General features: G+C 39.7%; 4 protein-coding genes across 8 annotated transcripts in view; 2 read left to right on the top strand and 2 right to left on the bottom strand.

The window, feature by feature from the left end:
- Nucleotides 1-1,051: 1,051 nt before the first annotated feature.
- Nucleotides 1,052-6,792, top strand: lyrm9 (LYR motif containing 9). Of its 2 annotated transcripts, XM_071205235.1 has the most exons (5): nt 1,052-1,299; nt 2,182-2,271; nt 2,985-3,126; nt 6,386-6,478; nt 6,565-6,792. In XM_071205235.1, the coding sequence occupies exons 3-5, from the start codon at nt 3,007-3,009 to the stop codon at nt 6,580-6,582; spliced, it is 231 nt and encodes a 76-aa protein (XP_071061336.1). In that variant the 5' UTR covers nt 1,052-1,299; nt 2,182-2,271; nt 2,985-3,006; the 3' UTR covers nt 6,583-6,792. The 2 variants fall into 2 exon arrangements, with proteins under 2 accessions (XP_071061336.1, XP_033953704.1); XM_034097813.2 differs by lacking the exon at nt 2,182-2,271 and having other exon boundaries at nt 1,055-1,299.
- Nucleotides 6,793-7,652: 860 nt separating this feature from the next.
- Nucleotides 7,653-10,683, bottom strand: LOC117457458 (piggyBac transposable element-derived protein 4-like). 4 transcript variants are annotated; one of them, XM_071205234.1, is made up of 3 exons: nt 10,201-10,683; nt 9,939-10,094; nt 7,653-9,558 (listed from the first exon to the last, which is right to left on the bottom strand). In XM_071205234.1, exons 2-3 carry the CDS (start codon nt 10,076-10,078, stop codon nt 7,854-7,856), a joined length of 1,845 nt encoding a protein of 614 aa, XP_071061335.1. In that variant the 5' UTR covers nt 10,079-10,094; nt 10,201-10,683; the 3' UTR covers nt 7,653-7,853. The 4 variants fall into 4 exon arrangements, with proteins under 4 accessions (XP_071061335.1, XP_033953454.1, XP_033953453.1 ...); XM_034097563.2 differs by having other exon boundaries at nt 10,559-10,683; XM_034097562.2 differs by having other exon boundaries at nt 9,939-10,359; nt 10,559-10,682.
- Nucleotides 10,684-14,420: 3,737 nt separating this feature from the next.
- ift20 (intraflagellar transport 20 homolog (Chlamydomonas)) lies at nt 14,421-18,892 on the bottom strand. The gene is made up of 5 exons (XM_034097624.2): nt 18,783-18,892; nt 16,619-16,756; nt 16,429-16,514; nt 16,177-16,280; nt 14,421-15,211 (listed from the first exon to the last, which is right to left on the bottom strand). Exons 2-5 carry the CDS (start codon nt 16,743-16,745, stop codon nt 15,130-15,132), a joined length of 399 nt encoding a protein of 132 aa, XP_033953515.1. The 5' UTR covers nt 16,746-16,756; nt 18,783-18,892; the 3' UTR covers nt 14,421-15,129.
- A 606-nt stretch (nt 18,893-19,498) lies between these two features.
- The window catches only part of tnfaip1 (tumor necrosis factor, alpha-induced protein 1 (endothelial)), a 31,861-nt gene continuing 28,172 nt past the window's right edge, over nt 19,499-23,187 (top strand). Inside the window, exon 1 of the mRNA XM_034097991.2 lies at nt 19,499-19,685. The gene's annotated coding sequence lies outside the window, so the exon portion shown is untranslated. The remainder of the gene's footprint in view (nt 19,686-23,187) is intronic.

Genomic DNA, 23,187 nt, shown 5'->3' with positions numbered 1-23,187 from the left:
CAAATATTAAGAAATAAGATCAATCAGAATTTAGCTGCATAAATAATGTTTGTATTACCCCAAACTTATTTTAATGTTCTGTATCCTGGGCCAAGGTAACTTAAATCAGACAGACACAAACTCTGTTACTAAATCAAACACCAATAATTGTATTTTCTGTTTTTGTATGTGCATGACTTTGTACTAAACATTTTTTAAATATCCTCCTTCCTGCATTTAATGGGCCCCTCTGATTAAATGATTGGCCCCATCACGGCCCCCCTAGTTACATTATTCTAGAACGGCGGCTGCCACTGAGCACAAGTAGCTCAACATTGTTCTTTAATACATTTTAACTGTCAGGCGCTACAGGTGCGGTACTTATGTAGAAATCAGACACCAGAGGGCGCAAGTGTGACTGTGCAGTGGCTAATTCCCTAATGTGATTCGGGCATGGATGTATTATAAGAACAAGGGCCAAAAAGCTCCAGGGAGGTAATTAAGAATGAAAGAATGAAAACTGAAGCTAAATAAATAGCAAAAAGGAATGTCTTTAACGAGTGGCAACACAATTGGGACACAGGAAACACAGGACCAACCCTTTATTCATTGCTGTCAACAATCTGTCAGGACAGTGAAATTGAGCATCAAGGAGGATAATGTGTTAACAAGGCTTAGATTAGGACACACTAGACTGAACAAAACACTCAGTTTAGTAGGAAAATCTCCACCAGGATTATGTGAACACTGCCAGGTTGAGGAAACAGTATGTCACTCTGTATGTGGAAAATACAGACAAGAAAGAGAAACTCTAAAGACAGAAATCAGGAAGCTTGGAGTGGAACAACCAAAATGTCAGATACATATTATACATTGGGTCTATTATATTATTGAAGACAAACAGAGTCAACAAAGACTTTTTTAATTTCATTTATTTATTTTTGGGGGGTAGATAATTCTGGTCCACACTCCAATACAGCAGGTGGCGGTAATGCACCTTTAATGCTGGTTGCCACCCGCCATAAAACCATAAAAAGAAGAAGCAGTAGTTATACTGATACTGGGCGCCTGCTGACACTATGGCTGACCCATGGCTGACACTGACAGCAGACACTGAACACTGCAGACAGTGGCCGTTTCTCAATCGCGAGTACACATGCTGCAGAGCAACTATTTCAAGTATACTACGTCATAGAGTGGCATTTAACATGCATTTAAACAGTCCTTCGGCGCCACTCGATGACGTAGTATACTTGAAATAGTTGCTCTGCAGCAGTTTTACTTGCGATTGAGAAACGGCCAGGATGTATCACAGCTAACGTAAGTATATAAACGTGACCTTACAGTTTGTTGATGGTGCTCATTTAGCCACTGTGTTAACACTACGGCGGTGTGCTAGCTTTCTTTCTGCGCAATGTGTACATGCAGCAGTTCTGTGTAGCTAGCCAATGCAATGATAGCTAGCTAACAGCTCAGGGGCCTCATTTATAACGCCTTGCGTAGGATTCACGTGGGAAGGTTGCTTACGTAGTACAAAGCAAAGAAATAGGTACAGAAATGTTCCGATTCACAAAACATTGCGTACCCTTTATAAATAACAATCGACTCGAAATCATAGACTGCTCGAAATGCTTCACGTAACGCCCATATTTGCCTATAAATAGTCAAAGAAACGCCCATTCATTCATTCATTCATTTTTGACTGACTTTATGAAGAAGATCGCAGGAAATGACAACAGAACAGCTAAAAAAGACATCAAACACCGTGTCAGATTTTGGTTATTTTGGGAAGGTGGAGACAAATCACATTGTTTGGTGGATGCAGTTTGAACCGGAGTAGCAGCATGGAGGTCGGATCGTCACCAAAATAAATAAATAAGTGGTCCGAAAAAAGTTAATGACAAAATACACATAACCTTCCTCAGGCAGTGTGTTTGTGCCGGGGACAGGAGACCCCCCCCCCCCCCATGATGAGCAACTGTAAGAAGGTATCGGGGGATAACATATTCGAGGTGGTTTTAAATAACATATCCGTATTTATTTATTTCTCCAAGTTATGTTTTTGTGTGCACTGAGGAGTCGCAAACAGGCGTTTGTTTAATCAATGTTTGAAAATGAATTATTCATATATGATAAATGAGGTAACATTTTATTTATGGTATTATTTCCACATATTTCTCTCCATTCTTCCTTCTGCCATAGGTGTCGCAGTTTCTCGTCTCTCCCGTTGTTGTGCTTAGTGCGTACGCATGGGTTAGAGTTTGCGTGGAGGACCGCACATTTTCCCGTCAAGTTAGTATTTTATAAATCGCAAACATTGTGTGGAAACTGGGGTAGCCATTTTTTTTAGCGTATATCCCTTTATAAATGAGTCCCCAGGTCATTTAAAGGAGACCGATCATGCTATATTTGAATAATATATTGTAGGGCCATACCTATAAGGTATATGTATACGTTTTTTTTCTTCAAAATACCAAACAGGGGCCTCATTGATGATTGGTCGTGCTTTTTACAGCACTACGGCTTCCACAGATGACATTTGTTTATGTATTTGTTGTCAAAGCATTTAAGATATTCATTGCTATCGGGATGTTAAGAGCATTCCCTGGAATATAACGAGTGTTTCTGAAATAAATTACATACCCCACCTTTAACTGAACTCCCACTAAATGAATAAACTAAAATATCAGAACGGTATTTTATAATTCTACGAAATTGCTATACAGTCCACTTTTGGTCAACAACTTTGATTGCAGATAAGAAAATATTATCCAAAATTAAAGAAAGTAATAATGTATATAATATTTCATTGCAAACTTTCAGGAAATTCATGATGCATGTTTACATCCTGAAATAAAAATGTATGTCATGATTTTTATTTTGTTCTGTTCCAAATGCAACGGACATAAAGGGAAGCATATTGAATACAGAGTTGGTCAAATCAGTTTCAATATGCAGAAAGTCTATACCTAGGGTAAAAAAAATGTCACCATTTGTATCCACAGTAACTTAACCAAAGGAGGGACAATGCTACCTTTAGTTGGAGCGGAGCTGAAACCGGTGCAGCTGTACCGACACCTCCTCCGGTGCTGCAGGCAGTTACCCACAGAAGCCATGCAGAAGCATTACCGGCACGCCATCAGACAGGTGAGGACGCCATGTGCAGCTACTGCTTTCAAGATACATGCTTTTGAAATGTTCTTGTACATTATAGTCAAGTTGCCAGCTGAGAGTCCTGTAATGAACTCGGAAATGTCGAGTACACCAAAGTTTAATGTTAGGCAAATTGAGGTGCCGAGTCCATTTCTTACATTTTCAATATTAAGAATTGCGGTTTTAACCAGAAAATGCCAATATTTTAACTCTGTGGGCTGATTTTTATAACATTCTTTTGTCGATTTGGAAGATTTAGTGGACTCTGGTTCATTTGAATTGCACAGATTGCCTATTTATTTGAAGATGATAATTATTAGAGATAATAATTGTCATTTTCTTCTCTCTAATTCCAATGGTTCGATACTACTAATGGTAGTCAAAATCAGCCCACCGAGAGTAGAAATATGGCCACTTTCTGGTTATAACTGCCATTTTCAAACCAGATAATGTCAGAAATTGATTCAGCATCCTCCATAAACCCCAAAACCACTCATTTTATAACCATTGTCCACATTGGATATAATGCCATTCATTTAAATGAAGGCAACTTATGCTGATTATGCAAATTGCCCAACATATGCAAGTAAGCATCTGTCAGTTTCTATGTGCTGGGGACCCCTACTATACATTTCCAGGTTCACTATACTGGCAACTAGACCATTACATTACATGTCATTTAGCTGACAAGTTTAACCTAACCATCTGGCATACGCTTCCATACTGTAGACCAGTGATATTCATCCACTGTGTCGTAGCACACCAGTGCTCCGTGAGAGATCGTCAGGTGAGCTGTGGGAAATGTTCAAACTTCACTGAATTGGCCCAAAGAAATGTTATTTAGTTGCTTCAAATAATTTGCCATTGTGGAGCGTCTGTGCCTGCAACGTCCTGGACAAACTTCTCACCCAGATGAAGATCATAGTATGAGTGGTGGTCTAAAGAAAGTAAAAACGGTGAGCTTGAGGTAACAACCGTCACTAAAACAAAAAACACGGACTAAAAAACACAAAGGTGTCTGAGAGAGCTCTCAAAGCCAGCTACTCAATAGCTTGACTCGTTGCCGAATTGAGAGACTTGTCATTAAATGTCATTAAATACACACACACACACACACACACACACACACACACACCACACACACACACACACACGCGCGCGCCTTATTACGCTACAATGTGTCATTTTGTAACTTTATGTTGTTGGTGGGCCGTGGTTTATAAACATTCAAACTAGTGGCTGAGCTGCCAATATAGATGCACATATAAACTTTAAATAAAATCTGTACTGCCCATAAACATGGTACAAAGGTTCGCTATATCTGACATCTGAAACTGTCCAATGTGTTTATTGTCAGTCCTAAAGTCAGAGACACTCATCCAAAATCCTGAGTTGCTGCTTTCTTAGCCAAAAGTAAAATAATGATGAACAGATATTAAGAAAGCTATTAGTGATTGCCGTGAATGTTTTCTTGTCAGTATAAGCTACCAAACATTGTGCTGTGATCCGGAAACGCATCACTATAGCAAGGTCCACGCAACGGCTGCAAACGCACAACAACAGTGTAGTTCAACCGGGAAATCTGTTGTGATGGTTGTTCACAACAAACGCCACAACTTGAATGCTAAAGAAAAGTTTGTGTTGTATTTTATTGCTCAGGGCGTTTAATCGGCACACTGTTCGAGTTCATATAAATGATCCCAGTGAGTTTCACATTTTCCAATTATTCCGACGCCACACGAATGCACACTTTGCGAGCTACGAAAGTAGAAAATGAATTAATGTATTCATTCTGTGATTCAGATTCCCTCCACACATGCTCTTTAAAGTCAACAATTGTACCAGTAGTTGACAGACAAATGTGCCAAAAGTCCTTAAGGCTGCCACAAAGAATAATATTTATTGTCAATTAATTTGGCAACTGTTTTCTTGATTAATTGATCATTTATAAAAACTATTCTGATCTTATTTTCTGTAAACAATCAAAGTGAAACATATTTCTGAACCTTGCCGTAAACACTACATGAGGAAGAAGACCTGGGGCCTATACTGCGAACCTGGTTCAACCTAACCTGGATATGTTTGAGTTAGCCGGTTGGCCTAATCCAAAACATACGCGCTCTCGCTAAACTGTACTACGACGCTGGTTATCAAGTGGATCGCTAAAGCCAGCCGTGTCCTATCTAGTTAGGTGCGCGTTCACATGAAAGGGGTGGTATTTGGAGCATTCGACCAATCACAAACATGGAGAAGCGCACTGACAGCGCAGCGTCATACTTCCTGAATGAAAAGTGAACTTTAATACTAGTCAAAAATGAAGAAGTTAAACTTTAAACATCCATGACTTAAACACTTTATCCAGGATCAAAGCCACATAGCTGCACCTGCAAGGTGAATACAGCTGGTAACAGAACAAGTGTTTGAATGCGTACATTAACAGGTTTATGATATCACTGCCACGTCTAAAACACGATCTGACTTCAATTACATTTGTCTCGAGTGTTTCGTCAACTTATGTGTTGCTTAAAATAATACTTCTGCATCCAGTATGTGACACTGTGAGTGTTGCACGGCCAGATACGGCTCAGCTGACTCAGATAAGGAGATATATGATACATTATGAAGTGATATGCCGCGGACTGTACTTAATGTACTCTGATCCGGTTACTTATGTTGTGGCCGATATTTAAGTAAGCTTTCTTAACGCTAATGTTATAATAGTCAGATTGCTCTGAAGATGGAGGTGATATTCTATTCATGTTCACGTTCACACAGTCGGTGATTTTTGCCGGCCGTCTTTCCTGCGACGGCAGTTTTTCTGTATTTCCTTTCTCCTGTAATATGACTTGATCGCTTTAAACTCCGCACACTGAGCTCTGATTGGTCAGCAGGCGGTGCTTTCACTGAGTTGAGCTCTTAGCCTGCAACCTAACCTGGTCCCGACCAGGTTAGCTGCTTAGCATATATTACCATGGAGATCTAGCCTGCTAAAAAGAGAACCAGCTTCGTAGGACCGGAAAGCCGGAGTTTTCCCTGAATTTAGCCGGCTAAGCGAAAATCCTGCTTCGCAGTATACCCCCCTGTCCTCCATAATATACCATTCTCTCATTATATTGAATTCTTCTAGTTATTGACACATCATTAAACCTGTTAAGTGTGGTTTTCCTAGCCTGGAAAGATGAAGCACTTTCTGCTTAATGCTTCCTCATTGTGAGCATCAAAGCACTTCATCATCCTGGTTTTTGGTTTCCAGGGTTACACCAGTCACGCAGATGAAGACGACCAGGAGAGGGTACAAATGATCGTCCAAAGAGCTGTCGTAGATGCCGACTGGATTCTTACAAAAGTAAGAATAAAGGCCTTTTGAATTTCAAAATAAAGTACAAATACTGTAAACACACTTTCATTTTTAATTCTCGTTTTCATTTGCAGTATTCCAAGAACAAATGAGGCTCAAAAACCATGACTATGTCCCGGGGGGTTTCACGTCGTAGAGATGGAGACGTTTTTCTGAGTCTTGAGTTGATATTGTGTCAACAGCCATGATAACGCAACATCGGCTGTACTGTATGGAATGATATCAATAAAGGTGTAAATACTATTTATGGAGTGAAATGACTATCATGTATTTATTTTTCAATAAATACATTCTAAACTATAGCTTAGTTGTCTTATTTATGGAGTGGACATTAATGAACTGACACTTAATGAGCAGATCTATATAGTGCAATATGGGTAAATACAAAGGAATTCATTGAGCTCAAAGAATACATTAATATGAAAGTTTAATGAAGCTTAGCGCAAGTTCAATCAGGAAGACCATCTTTATATCCTGTCATTCACATATTTCCATCTTACTACGCTCACCCCTCAGAGTCAACGGAAGTTCACAATGCTTGATCGTCACGTGATTCACGTAGACTCGGTTCCAGGAAGTTCTTGGCGGTTATTTTTAAAAATAAAATCTGCTGATATTTGAGGATTAGTGTAAACAGCTAGCTTATCTGCCTTGTTAACATATTTAACGCTAATTCTACCTCGGTTAAAGAACGTGTTTATTGCTTTGAACCCAAAAAAAAAAAAGGTAGTGTGTTCTTAAACGGATCCAAGTCTCAAAAATAGCTCTCTTCCTTATTGTGTAATATTTAACTTCCTCCATCCCGCAAAACAAATTATTCCTTTTTCTCTAATTCCACAATGTTGGATGAAACGACATTAATCCTCTGGATTCTACAGATCTCGATTTTTTAGAAGACTCCTTAAATCACCTTTTAAATGTCCTCGTTATAAAATGGCACCCCATGTATTATATCAAGAAATGTAAGTCACTCACCTTAGAGCGCTGTGTGATGAGATAATTAGCTCTAAAGCTGAACATTGACACACGTTTTTTGGAAATCTTAAACTCTTGTGAAAACAGATTTATGCGAGTCATCCAAATGTATTGATGGTTTATCAAAGTAGTGTAATATGAAGACCAATTCATGTCTAAAATGAAACTTATAAACATTTATCACTTACAAGCAGGACCTGAGATACATTAGGACTGATTAATGCCTTCATATTACATACACAAGATTCATGTGATGTGTACAAATACAAATTGAGCATTAGAACTTTTTTTAACCAACAATTTATTCTAGATGTAAAAAAACACTGCAAAAACACTTGATACAATACATCAGAACTTTATTCTCAACTATTTATAAAAACACTCCGATTCAGTCCTCATGCCATGCCTCAAAGCAGTTGCGGTCCAGTAAGAGACAAAGGGCCACATCACACTGCTTGCACTTCCAAGGTGTGTCTTTTCTCATGCCTTGGATGTGGCAGTGTTCGCATCTCCTGCGTCCTGTGGTGGCCTTTCGGCTGATGCCTGATGCCTTGACATCAGCAATGCACACAGGAAGATGAGATGCAGGTCCCCGGGCAGGCGGTGTATGGAGAGGCTTGCCACAGAGCTCAGCACTCAGCTCCCCCATGAATGCTCTGCGTGTCATGGGCCTTTTCTTTTGTGACAGACAGATTTCCTTGTACAAAATGTAGCTGTTTGTAGTGGCAATGTCCAGGAAATGATAAAATATGCTCCTGTACCAGCGCATGGTTTTGTGCTTTGCAGAGTAGTGGTGTATAAGCTGATCCGACAGATGAACTCCACCCATGTGTTCGTTGTACTCTGCAACAGGTGTGGGACAGGGGGTCTCTACTTGGGTCCAGGAGCCATCCCTCTGCTTCTGCTTTCTCTGCACAGTGTTGCCAGAGTATGCTTCATGGATGGTGGAGCAGACGGATACTTCCCTGTTGTCCATCCATTTCACAAATACCAGGGGGCCCTCCCTGATCCATCTTAGGGAGCCTCTTTTGGATTTTGCTGTGAGAGCGTTAGTCTGTGTCCTTGGGCAGTCCTTGCCGTTCTCTCTGTAGGTCCCACAGGCACCGAACTTTAGGGCATGGAGAGCCGTGAACAGCTTCGGACTGGTGTAAAAATTGTCCATGTAAATATGGTAACCTGTCCCAAGGTAACCTGCATGCACCAGCGACATTACCACATCATACGACAGGCCATGTCCGGAGCAGATGTCGCTTTTGCCGGTGTAAACGGAAAAGTCTACTGTGTAGCCATTCTTCGAGTCGGTTAAGGCGAACAGCTTGAATCCCCACTTGGTAGGTTTGGCCTTCATGTACAGGGTAATTACAGTCTTGGCCTTGGAGTCAAGCTTCCTCTCATCCACAGCCAGGTATTTATGGGGATGGTAATAAGACATACACGCAGTCTTGATGCTGTTCATGAGGGGTTTCAATCGGAACAGTCTGTCGTGATCAGATGTGCCCTTTTTGCTGTCGTTCTGGACATCCTCACCAGGGTCGCTGAGATGCAGGTTCCAGGATATTGTCCTGTATCTGTCACGTGTCATGACCTGTGCTGGCAGAGGCACTGACAAAAAATGATCCTGCCTCCAGTAATCCAATACCGTGTCCAGCTTCAGCAGGGCCATGTATAGAAGCAGCCCCATGTATTTATAAAAATCATCTACTGTCAAATCAATCCATTTGTATTTTTTCCCATTTCCCATCTGCTTTGCAGCTTGTTTGTTTGTGTTGATACAAATTGTCTGTACTGTTTGTGCACTGAAAAAAAGTTTGAACAGGTCAAAGGGTTTGTATTTCCATCTGGAGCTGAGCTGTGGCCCGGGTGTGCGAGCAGGTTTGAAACTGGGGACAGGGGGTGCAGTGTCGGGGTCTTTGTCTGTCTTCCAAGACAGTGGCGCTGGCTGCTGTGTAGGTGGGGATGACGGTACACGGGCTGCTATTGGCTGTGTGGGAAGTACGTGTTCTCTACAAGTCCTCTTTGCTGGTCCTTGATCTACGGTAGATCTTGACATGGTGGCAGGCACCGATTGAGGTTCTGGCTGCTGTGAATCCTCCCTGTAAAACAAATGTAGGACAATAATTACTACTAGTTCATTGATATCTCTCTCTCTCTTTCATCTGAACAGAACAGTATGTTAAAAACAATCACAGGCACACATAAATATATCTATGACAAAGTCTCATCTGTACAGAACAGTATGATAAAGAATATAGATGACAAAAACATGTCTATATGCACTGTAAATGTCTCCGTTGTAGGACGAATAAAGGATTATCTTAGTCATCTACACATGTAACCTCATTTTTACACACCAACATAACTTTTACACAGTAGACAAGTTGACTAATGGAGAGTTTTTTGATCGCAAGAAGTTCATTTTCGCGGTATATCCCACAAATGGCAAGTGCACTATTACTGTTGTATTTACACTTACCCATCTTCAAATGGATCCTTGTTGTCCCAGTATTCTTCTTCTTCCGAAGAGTCAAAGCCTTCAGGTTCTGATTCGCCATCATCTTCACTACTGCTAGCCAAAATTATCTCTAGCTCAGCTGCAACAGTGGTTTTAGCCATTTTCTGTCTCCTCTCTCTTCCACACACAGACAAAATGATGGGAGACACGTGTGTTAAATGTTTTTCTTGGTGGGTAGGTCCTTAGTCATTTCATGAGTGTGCATTGGTCATTTCAGACTGACATGGCTGCCGGCCGAGATTTCCTTGACGGACACACGAATCCACCAATCCCACACAAAGTCAAGCTGCTATTGGCTGCTGTGAGTTGGGTAAAGTCTCACAAGAGGTACCGCGGGAAAGCTACAGTTCCAGCGATTCCTGGGTTATCGGAATCAAACTCCCTATAATCGAAAATATACGATTAAATACGTAAAATAGACACACTTCACGTATGTTGCCAACTGTATCCTAGCCTAATCTGTTAGCGTCCCCTAAATCTACTAATTTAGTGGGGGATAATCCACTAACATGCATTAATGCACATGTTCATTGGATTCAGATGTGCTGATATTATCCAATCTAAATCTTTACACGTCTTACCTTTAAAAGTTAATCACAACCGGTCTATTATGCTGCAACTCCACTGCGCTGCTAACTTCCGGGAACGATTGAGAGGCTCCACGACCGGAACGGAGATGACGCAACTCTGACCCCTCCCAATCAGCGATCGGGGGCGTTCACTCCCCAGCTAAACCTATCCCTTCGTCTCTATTCCTACAAGCCAATCATAGCGCATCTTCAAACAGGCAAAGTCCCTCCCCTTCCGGGGACCTCATGGGACCTTATTTCGGAAAAAGTATATTGTCCCAATGGAGGGACAAAACTTATCTTTCGATCCCGTTTGAATTGTGCCACGAATTAAACACATGATGTTTTTCAATCTTAAAAAAATCATTTCAATGTCAAAAAAGTCTCAGTTTGTCGTAAAACTGTTGAAATATAAGACTATGAAAAATACGCAACTAGAAAGACTACAAATCCCAGAATCCCGGTCCCGCATGTCTCCGGTCCGCTGGCTCTTCTTACGGAACCAACTAACTTCCCTTTTGTGTATGTTCAGCTCTCAACATGCCCAGACTTGTAGTGATTTTCACCTCTTTAATACTTTTCGCCTCATTCTGAAAGAAAGAAGTGAAATTTGCTTATTCTTGGTGTGTGGTGCAGACAGGAGATGTAGTTCATTGAGCGGTTTAACACAAAACAAGTGTTACTTCACCGTTTTACGATACATTTTTTGCAAAATTATCTTTTAAATTGTCAAACATTATGTGTAATTCGTGGCACAATTAAAACGGGATCGAAAGATAATCTTTATCTCGCCATTGGCTTCTTACTTCATACTTTTCGCGAAATAAGGTCCCATGGAGGTCAACCGGGAAGGGAGGGACTTCGCCTCTCATTCACATTCATCTGTGTATTCTTGGCAATACATATATTGTTACATCAAAACATGTCTCTCCTGATTGAATGTATATAGTCATTTCGCTGCAGGCAATGTAGTTGCAATACAACTTTAACCCTGTAAGACCCACTGTTGTAATTTTACAACATTACTCTGCTATCCTAAAAAAGTCAGCAAATGTATTTTTTTAAAGACTACATTTACATAGTCAACAGGTCATTTTGTTCAGCCTCACAATGCTATTGGGTAGTACATTTGTGTTTATAGGTCCTGCCCTCTGGAGCATACACTCACACAAATTCCGAATCTTCAAACGAGCAACATCTCTTTGTTTTATTGGACTGGATTTGTCAGATTCAAGTAAGAATTTATTTGGTGATTATTACAATGTATAGAACATGTACATATTTAGTTATTGTGGAATACATTCATCGAATTTGTTCACATATGGAAATAAAACACTAATAGAAATATAATATCGTTGATAATTCACAATAACTAAGTTCTAAATGTGTCCTCTGTTAAGATTTTGAATTAAGACCAGAATTGAATAAATTAATACATTATTTCTGAAGTATGTAACTGTAGCAATATTTTAAACTCTACTTGTATCTTATTAGTTACAAAATTACATTTAACTGGTTCTGGTAGAAACAGTTTCTGAAATGTGTTGGGACACTTGGATGGATCCCTTTTAGTATGATAATTAGCCTGTTATCATGAGCCAGACAGCATTGTGTGACTTGTTGAACTGATTTATGTGCATGTGTGGGTGCAGGTATCGCTTTTATTATGATAATAGGCTAAGCCGGGTAGTATTGTGTGACTCAAGTGTGCAATGTAAATAGGGTTCAGATGCTTGTTGCATCGGGACACCTGGAAGGGGGTGGTGCATGCATTCCTTTTATTATGATAATAGGCTAAGCCAGGTAGTATTGTGTGACTCAAGTGTGCAATGTAAATAGGATTCAGATGCTTGTTGCATCGGGACACCTGGAAGGGGGTGGTGCATGCATTCCTTTTAGTATGATAATAGGCTAAGCCAGACAGAATGCACACTTGTTCCACCACCCTATCTATTCCTTCAGGTAATCTATTACAATATAATAAGCATATGTTTTATTGATACATATTTATACATTTCTTTTTCCATTTCAGAATGTCACCAGCAAAGAGAGGTCCTCGATTCAGTGTGCAGGATGTGATGCCATCCAAAACGGAGAAAGTTGGGGAGAACTGTAATCTCTGGAATGATCTGTGACTTTGATGTGTACCAATGCAGAGTCAATGGGATACGAGCCAAGTCTGAACTTGGATTGTCAGGTGATGTTGTGATGAAGCTTGCCTCCACGCTTCCAGAAGGTCAGAACTACAAGATCTATGCAGACAACTACTTCACCTGTGTCCCATTGGTAGTGAAGCTCCTTGATCTGGGATTCATTATGGGAACAGCCAGGCAGGTCCGCTTACCCAACTGTAACCTTGAAGAGGAGAAGAGCTTGAAGGAAAAGGGGAGAGGAAGCTTTGACATCCGAGTGGAGGCCAACCACAACATCTGGGCTGTCAAATGGTATGACTGCAGAGCGGTCACACTTGTGTCATCCTTTGCTGGACCAGACCCATGAAGTCCCGACGCTGGAACGTGTACATCTTCTGGCACACCGTCATCCTTGCTGTGATCAACTCCTGGCTCCTCTGCAAGCGGGACTGCAGAGCTCCAAAGATGCCAAAGCAGGAGATCCTGACCAGGAGACAGTTTCAGGCAGATCTAGCATCCTCTCTCATCCTGGTAAGAATGCATTTCTGCTTTTTGCCGTTTGTAATATTTTTGACTTCCTAATGTATTTTTGACATGTATCTTGATTGATTCTGTTCTAATCAGGTGAACACAACTCCTCTGAAAACACCCAAGAGAGGACGACCATCTTCAGGCAAGGGGATCCCAGCACCGACGGTGACATCAAGGAGCCCTTTGAATGCTAAGAAGAGACCATCCTCAGGTGATGGGAGTCCATCCAAGAGATCACAACCTCCACTGGATGTACGCAAGGACCTAATGGTACATTTTCCAGCGAAGACAAAGAGAGGACGCTGCAGACACTGCAGTAAAGGGTACACAAACACAAGTGTGACGTCCGTCTGTGCTTTTCTGACGACAGGAACTGTTTTTGGGACTACCATTGTATTCATATTTAATATCCATCCATCCATCCAACCAACTTTATTTATATAGCACTTTAAAAACCTTTAGACCAAAGTGCTGTACAGAGAGATAAGCTCACACAACATAATATAAATACATTTAAAATACAAGATACAAACACAAAACAAACCAGAATAAACGTAATAATTAAAAAATAAATAACAGCCATATAATAAATACAATAGACCACTGAAAGCAAATAAAAGCAACAATCTACTTGTTTCTGAATGCCAAGGAGAAGAGGTGGGTTTTAAGACGGGATTTAAAAGCAGTCAGTGTGGGAGCCTGTCTGATGAGCGAGGGCAGGTCGTTCCACAGTTTAATAAATGACTATTCATCAAAAATATGACTGTGATTATTATTCATGCTATACTGATATAGGGCAATCAACCCGTAGTTGTTCAACATATGTATTCAGACAATGTGAGTAGAAATACAGGAATTCTGCTCCCACCTAAGCCCAACGTTGCAATATTAAAACATTTCCCTAAAAATGTGAAAACTCTTTCATTTCTATTCCATAGGCTCCCTACAATAACATCTGAAAGGTCAACAAATGTTTTTCTATATTTGGGCTTTACAGGGTTAAGATGCAGTAACTAAGTGAAGAAACAAGAATAAATGAAAACTGGCAGATTACAAATAATTACTGAGCAATACAACCGCGCTGGAGGGAGTTGCAGCCAGTACATTGAGAGTAACTGTTGCAGCACATTTTCTTGTAATGTCGTCTCAAACAGAACCATTCTACACAGAACGTGAAAAAAAAGATGGTACTCTAACTTCATATTTGTTCTACTTTCAACCTGCTTTTTTAGTTGTTCTCAATTCTGAAAACGTTGACCTAAGTCTCATTAAAGAGAATCCAACAGTGCAACAAAAAGGATATCAACTAATTTTATTGAAACAAAACATAATAGCAAGACCCTAAGAGGTACGTGTTGACAGCACAAATGATGACACTTTTTGTTGTCTAATATAATACCGTATTTATTCAAGTATAACCCTTCGTCATCTAATTGAATACATGAAAGACACACATAGAAATGAAGAATTAGAAAAAGAGGACGATGTATTTCTCATGTGCTGTGCCCATGACTGGCTGTACCAGAAGAAAATCACAAAACACAATATGAAATTAAACATATTTACAGATGCATGCACATGCCATATTTAAATTGATAAAAAAATGTGTTCATCTAGATATATAGAATAATCCTTCAGTATAAATATTTTTTCTTTGTATAAATAGCTCTGTGTTCTTTCATGTTGGTTTGAGATGTCGAGACATTTGGTGTGAACACTTACCGCTCCAATAAATATTCAAGCTTACATCATCACACCTGCTTCACACACATGCATGTCAGGGAGGAGGAGATGTTTCAGAGTGGTGTTGGAGCTTTGGGATTGCTTCAGAAAAACAGTTGCAGCAGAGTTATTCTCTGAAGTGGGCACCATCACCCAGAGATAACCGGACAGGCACTGTGGAAACGTGGAGTCACATGGTCACTTCTGCAGGATGAACTGGTCGATGAACTCGTTCTGCTCCGACTCCACTTTGGACAGAGCTTCGTACTCGATACGATATCTGAAACACAACAGAAAACTCTCTGTAACCAAATAACGGAGTAATGAAAAAAAAATCAGTTTATCTCTTTGCGTGTTTAATGTTAAAAAACCCTGATGCAGTAAAACTCTTCCAATGAGTTTCTTTTCCAATGGTAGTTTTATGAAGTTCAAAAAGTCACAAGATGTCTTAACAGATGTTCAATATGAATGTATTGCTGATGCCTATAATGTACTCAGCAGGGTATTCATATATTAACAACACTTTTTTATTAGTAAATGGAAATAAAAAACTAACGTTTGGCTTTAAACAAACTAAGTAACCATCGCCTGACTTCACATCCGCACCGCTAAGCTAAAGGCGGCTAATGTTTGGCGTGATGACTGTAGATGTTTAACTATGTTCTCCTTTATTTTTGTAATGTTTTGATCATCGTGACTTTACCCGGCGACCCTTCAGTTCCCAAGCAAAACCTTTTTTTACAGTCTGAGCTCCTGCCGCCCCTAGTAGTCTTAATTTAGCATCTTGTTGGCAACTGCTGTTTTTAAGACAAATAGAAGCTTCAAAAGTGAATGAGTGGGATGTTTATAGACTATTATTTATTTCATCAAACAAAACTTGAAATTGCCGTAAGCTTGTATTAACCACAGCCTTATTTCAGGCATCTAACAAGAAACAATAACAAATAATAAGAATTGACCGAAACACTTGCTATGCCTCCATCTTTGGGTTTAAGGACTTATTCCTGCACCACTCTATGTTGTATGTAGTGGGAAACCATTAACTATCCTGCACACACACACACACACACACACACACACACACACACACACACACACACACACACACACACACACACACACACACACACACACACACACACACACACACACACACACACACACACACACACACACACACACACACACACACACACACACACACACACACACACACACACACACACACACACACACACACGTTACCTCTCGAGTTGCATCTTCTTCTCGGCTATGAGAGCCTGCAGCTGCTGCTGTTGAGCTTCTCTTTGCTTTGCCACTGACTTCAGCAGGTTTCTGGCTCCAATAGCCTAGAGGAGAAATAGATGGGCTGATAATTAATAATCTCAAAATCAATCAGAAGCACATACTGCACAGAATACCTGAGATAACTGAGGTGGGTTTCAGGAGAGTGTAACATCCTCCTGGAATTTCAAAATGAGCTAACCCTAATCTTACCTTCATCTTTTCTGTCTCCGCTTCTTTTGCCAATTCATCCACCAGCTCAATAAGACCGCCTACTATCTTCTGAAACTGGCCGATTTCTGCAAAGGAGGACACATATTTACACATCCTGTAGGACCTGTGTATGTTGGAAGGGAAAGGCACACACAGCATAATCAACCTTTCAAAAATATTCAGTGCTTACTGTCCACAAACTCTTTACACTCTTCCTTGAGCTCGGAGGTTTTCTGGCTGACATCAGGCTCCAGTACCCGCAGCTTGTTGAGTTCGTCAAAATAAAAGCCTGCCTCGGCTAACGGGTCTTTAGCCATGGCCACAGGGCCTGTCACAAAGGAGACATGAAGAATGAGGTTAGAAGAACGTGACAACTGAGACAGTTTAAATATGAATTGTAGGCCAGCAGGTGAAACGCCCTATTTTCTCTCTTTTGCTCTTCGAATGTTTGGAACGACATGCTATGTTGGTATTTTCCTTTTTCCCTTAGAAAATAACTTTCTAAACAGATACAAAAACGATTTATTGCAGAAACAAAATGAATTACACATGTAAAACAGTTTTGTCGTACATTATTCAAACTCCAACTTCACAGTGTTGTATGACAGGGGATATTACTTAGATTTAAAATTGTCTATCTATTACAAAAATATGTGACCCTCTATAAGTGTTAAACCTCAACAGTGCAACTTGGCTCTAAATATTGGCTTTGCCACATGTATTGGGCCCCATGTTGTCTTAACAGTGTTTAGAATGAAGATGTTTTAAATTGTAGATTGTCAGCTGTTCCCTGATCCAGGTCAAAATGATCTAGGCAGGAATGTTCTGCTGTTTTAATCTGCACACATGTGAATGAAAAGCTTCCAGCTTCCTCTATTCTTACTGAATGGTTGCTTAGCGTCTTGTTATCCATGTACCCTTCATACAAAACTAATATCAATTTAAAGAGGACTTTCTACAACTAAAAGCGTGAAAGGCCATTTCAAAATAAAGAGTAATCCTCTCAACCATCGGAATAAACACTATCAAGCTTTTGTTGGAGGGGATTCCAGACTTTTGAAGGGAGGCACAGTAAAAAATGTCTGTTAGATGACGTTACCTTTACAATGAAACCAAATGAGATTGATAACAAAGTGCTGACAAGAGGTTTTCTATCCAGCAATAACAACGTGGTAATATCTATGTTGCTGTCTGTTTCTCTAAATGCTCATCTATCTATGAATAGGTATCTCATACAATCTTATTTAAAATACCTAGATTTTACCTTTAAACTAATACATCGGTTTTGGTGGTATTGATGTGTGTGTATAGGTGTAATACGTGTGGATCTTAATTATACAGTGTGTGCATTGGGGAGGATGTGCTATACTTCTCACAGTCAGACAACGCTTATTTGTGATAAACATGCCAGTGGAATTGCTCACGCACTGTTTACATTCACCTACTTTCTGGAAATAATAGAAATATGTTATTTTCTGTAAATGTATGGTAGAAGTGCAATAAAACAATAAACATTTTATATTGAATGAAATGGTAAACTTTTTAATCATATATGGTACATCCTTCTTCCTACATAAATGAAAAATAACAAAAGTGACCACCAATTCTTTATAAAGAATACTTTAAGACTATTCAATACTAAAACAAGTGATGAACCTGTCCAATTGTATGATACAATCATTTAGAATAATGTATATTTATTTCTAATGTGTTGATATTTATGAAGTTTATTTGTGCCTATTTTATTTTTGTATTATCATTATTTGATTATTTAGTATATTGAGTACACGGCTGAAATGCTTTTTTCTTATATTAAGATTTGAATAACAAAACAAAAAACACCATATGGCAAGGCAGCTCTCTTTATACACTTATTGGCAGTGTATGTTTGCGTGTAACCATATTCACAGAAGCTTTACGCTAAGTATTAGAGTTAAGTTGATAGGTACTGAGTTATAGTTTGCATGTATCGCAAGTTATCTGGTTGGTATTGAACGTTAACCTCTGTTAGCTAACCGTGAATCATGTGTTTGGTTTGACTTACATATTTAACGTTAACTTCACACAATTAAAAAGAGTCTGATGAGTGGACAGAGTGTAAAATAGATAGAACGGTTAATATAATGTTAGGTATTTCTTCCCAGTGGCAATGCCTGCCTATGCCTTTAACGTTATCTACCCTAATGTAAGTTAAATCATCTCAGCTAGTTAGCTACATTTCGCTAGCCTGTTCACAAAAGCTAATTGGATACGGGCTGAACACCCCACACGCTAACCCCATTGAGTTCCCTAGAAAGCTGATGTTATATTATACCGCATGTATCTTATTGGGGACAGAAAACTCGTTGTTTTACCTTATTAAACCGTTATCACCGTGACCGTAGATGGCTCTGTGTTGTGAGATGTGGCATAGCAGTTCACCATTGGCTCCTCCTCGTCCCGCTGCCAAGGAAACCAAATGCTGCTGCTGCCAGGGTGTGTGTGTGTGTGTGTGTGTGTGTGTGTGTGTGTGTGTGTGTGTGTGTGTGCGTGTGTGTGTGTGTGTGCGTGCGTGTATGCGTGCGTGTATGCGTGTCGTTGGTTGCTTAACATTGTTGCATTGTTGGCAGTGATCAGACAGTCTATGTCTGGTGAACATTGTTCATTTACAATACAAATATGTGATATTTTTTAACATAAAAATGACAACGAGCTTTTACTTTGAAAGTAAGACGGAAATTAGATCTTACCGTAATGTAGGTAATACAACGACTGTATACAACTGATTTAGTCTAATATTTAAACTGCAGAGATGTTAAGTGTGTACTGTAGAATGGACCGAAACTACTAAATGTATAATAGATAGCCTTTTTGCCTGGCATTTTATTTCATGCATGCATTAATTATCAGAAGCATGTAAGCCTCTTTGTTTTCAGACATCTATTGCCCTTTTTACTTCATATGATTTACAGTGTGAATTAAGTGCCACTAGTACTAATTTTGTACAATTTGAAGTATTTGTAGGCACTGGCAGCACACAGCTTGCAACACAGGTTTCTGACTGTAGAGGGCAGCCTTAGGCTTGGCGACGTAAAGCCTGCCGTAAAGTCATTCGAAGAAGAATAAAGGGGAGCAGAGTGTTTAACTTTAGTTCGAACCTTTTTACAACTAACATCTTGATACTGTTGTGGATTTCCATCAAAAGGGGATAACGGTCAGGTTGATAAGCCATACGTTGTGCGGTTATCAGGACACGTAAAGACAGTAGAGAGAGATCGGTAAGTAAAGTTCGTAAACTCTTAACGTGTTGTTCACTGCTGGATGTAGCTGGGGACGATAACGTCACGCACTCTATTGAAAATCTGGCATTAAATGTGACATATTAAGAAAAATATAAACATGACAAGAATGTATGGCATTTGCTGAATATTGCTTTACTTGTTGAGGGATTCGGTGTGTGTACTTCAAAAACGAACCCGGATTTTTTACTTTTTCGATTGGCTAGTTTGTCTAGCTGTCCTGCCTTCGTATTGAAGTGTACCCACCCTATTCAACCTTAGCTAACATTAGCAAAACACACCCACGTAGGAAGTAACTTACATGGTTTGTTGTGTTGCATTGACATGTTAAGTGGTATGAATTGACTAGACGAATTGACCAGAAGTACTTTTTTCAAGTACGTAACGTTGACATAAACAGCGTTACACGATGTTAGGCCCTTTTTGAAGTTAAACAATACAACAACTACATTAATTTGAAAGAAAGTTCAGTCTTTAACATGTCTGAATACGACCAAACAGACAGACAGCCGAGCTAACAGTGACTTTCGTCTTGCTGTTAATCGTTGTATTACTACACTAAAGAGATTGTAGCATTAGTCCTCACCGGCTAATGGGTTTAAGCCACAGTCTATGGTTTAAGCCGGCGGTAGGGTGCCCACTTTATGCAGTTTATGTTGCCTCTCTTTATTTATAAATAATATATAGTTTCTAGGTGAATTGTAATGATTAAACTATATATTAACAACAATAATAATTATGGCTGCTTACTAATGGTTTGCAACTAAACTAGCAATACATTTGACAAGTTACACGAAGGTCACTATTTTTAAAGGTAGGTTTACGTTAGCTTTTGCTCACCTAGCCTTGACAGCTCTCATTCTGTGGATACTTTTACGATATTTGGCGTTCATTTGGAGTTTACCACAAGCTAGTAGGCTGTATAACTTTAAACAGCTAACAAAGTTAATAATAAAACATAATGTTCATTTTCTAGCTCTGCTGAACTCCAAATAATAAAACCGTTAACGTTTTTATGTGGGACAAAGCGCTTTTACACTCAACAGTATTCTGTTTAACTGACCTAGCTTTACTTTGAGTGGGACCAAAACCAAGCTGTTTATTATAAATCCGTGTATCTACCGTCCATTTGTTTTTCTTTATTAAACAAGTCAACGGAAAAGCGTCTGAGACACCGTTGGTGTGAATGAGGTATCGAGAGGCCTTTTTGCTTTTTACCTTACTAAATGGTCTAATGGTCAGTGGAGCGAGGGGCGGGGCGAAACTCACGGAAGTGATTTAAAAACAAAAGCACTCGTTTGCTTTGAACGGTGATATCACCCTTGTATACAGCATCATGACAATATCATATTGAGTCAGACACTGGAAGTGTGCTGGAGGCTGAGGCGTTGACTGGGACTGATGGAAAGATGAGGCTGATGAGACTGAAGAATCTGCAAGGAACGAACTAGCGGCAGAGAAATAATTATATATTAAAAGACAGCAACATTGTTGAGGTTAAGGATGGCAGCTTCTTCATATGTTGCACTTGGAGAGAAATAGTGGAGACGATGAACTGTTTAGCCCTTGGGCATTATAGCGGCCAAAATCATAGAACTAAAACAGATAATTAACTTAAAATAATACAGCCGCTGAGGCACTAGTTAGCGGATCTTACTCAGGGCAATGATCATCCAAGTCCAGACAAGAACCTCCATTTGTGCATTTTATTCCATTAACACAGTACAATGAACAGGTTTCCTATATCTCTCTTCCTTAATCCTTTCCTATGGCTTTCTCTTGTGTGGCTTGAAACACCCTGCTAAAAACCATTTGCCTACTAGTGCTCTGGCTCCCACCTCCACCTGTCTCCAATATATACAATTACACCAGGTGCTCTAATCACCCAGTGCCCAAAACATGCCTTTAAAATAAAAGCATAGAAACTACTTTAACTTATGACACTAACTAAGAATACATACATAAATGATAATAATTATAAACGGCAAGAAAATAAATGTTACACTATTAAATAATATAAAGCGATATATAGCTCCAACAGGCATGGTTTATTTTCCTCTGCTTCTCAGGTGCATCCTTTCACTCAGCCGAGCAAACTTAGAATAATACACAGAGATCTGGACATGTGCATCAGGTGAACACACCCTCATTTACATGACGCAAGCCTGCGTCCTTACGTAGCACGTGACACTATAGTGCCTCACAGTGGTACAATAATAATATTACATATCTACAGTACAGAATAGACATCTCTCTATACATATAATAACTGAGGACATATGTAAACATTTCCCTTAACACACATCATAAGAGGCCAACCAGAGTGACAGTGTGTGTCACTTTGCTGAAGGATATTTGTGACCAGCTATCCAGGCCAGTCTCTAAAGACTTTCCAAGGTGTAAACATGCTGCTGTCGGAGTACTAACTGGAAGTAGTGCATATAATATGTCCACCACATCCTCTTAAAATGATCTGTCCAACAATATCAGTCTCAGGAAGAAAGGTTTTTTAATGCTTATTAAAAATAGCAGAAAAACATGCATTCTTGTTCTCAGGAGGGGACATTGACAGAGGATTACTAAAAAAGTACAAAGTGAAAGTACTTCATAGTAGGCTACTTGTGTAGTTTCACTAGTTCTGAGTTCAACAGGATCAATCTCACGAAGAACTAATGGCGACAAAAAATTATTCCCTCATCAAACTTAGCAGAAGTGGCTTGATTTTGTTCTCAGGAGGGGACTTTGACAGAGTATTTCTCCAAAAATACACGGTAAAAATACTTCAATGTATTGTTAGTAGTAGGCTTACTAATACAAAGTTAAACAGTATCAATTTCAAACTAGTACGGAGTCCAACAGTATCAGTTTTATTAAGAACTTGTGCTAAAAAATATTTGTAAAAAAAAAAAATGAAGAGCAGCTGATTTGAACAAACAAACGCGAGAGACGGCTGAGTTGACCGCAGTCCAGAATCGCTGTATAGTTTAAATCTCCTAACAATGTTGTCCATTCTAGACATAGGCTTATTATTTACAGCCCTTAATAACATTAGTTTTCTGGGCTCATATTATCTCATATTATCAAATGGGTGCTTTTGTTTTGAAATCACTTCCGTGAGTTTCGCCTCGCTCCACTGACCATTAGACCATTCACCCTTTCACACCAACGCGTTTTCAGCTCCGGCTCGGAGCTGGAGCCTGAAAAGTACCGTTTTTTTCCTGTTCACACCGCAGAGGCGCCACCTCTTAGCTCCGGAATCCGGTTCACTTCCAGCTCCAAAAAATTGTCGGTCTAAACTCTAACACACTTCCACACGTGTTCGCATGGAGGGTCTGCCACATTAAGTGCAATTCCAATCCATCAAGTGGGGAGAGAGAGTGTGTTATCAATCCCTCAAACAGCGAGTATGCATCGGTCCTGGACAACCACCTGCACTATCTGACAGGACCCCACGCTGTTTGTTTCTGTCATGAAACATGCT

This window comes from Pseudochaenichthys georgianus, chromosome 13 (assembly GCF_902827115.2).
Source record: "Pseudochaenichthys georgianus chromosome 13, fPseGeo1.2, whole genome shotgun sequence".
Classification (NCBI taxonomy): Eukaryota; Metazoa; Chordata; class Actinopteri; order Perciformes; family Channichthyidae; genus Pseudochaenichthys; species Pseudochaenichthys georgianus.
This window is presented reverse-complemented; position numbering and strand designations above follow the sequence as displayed.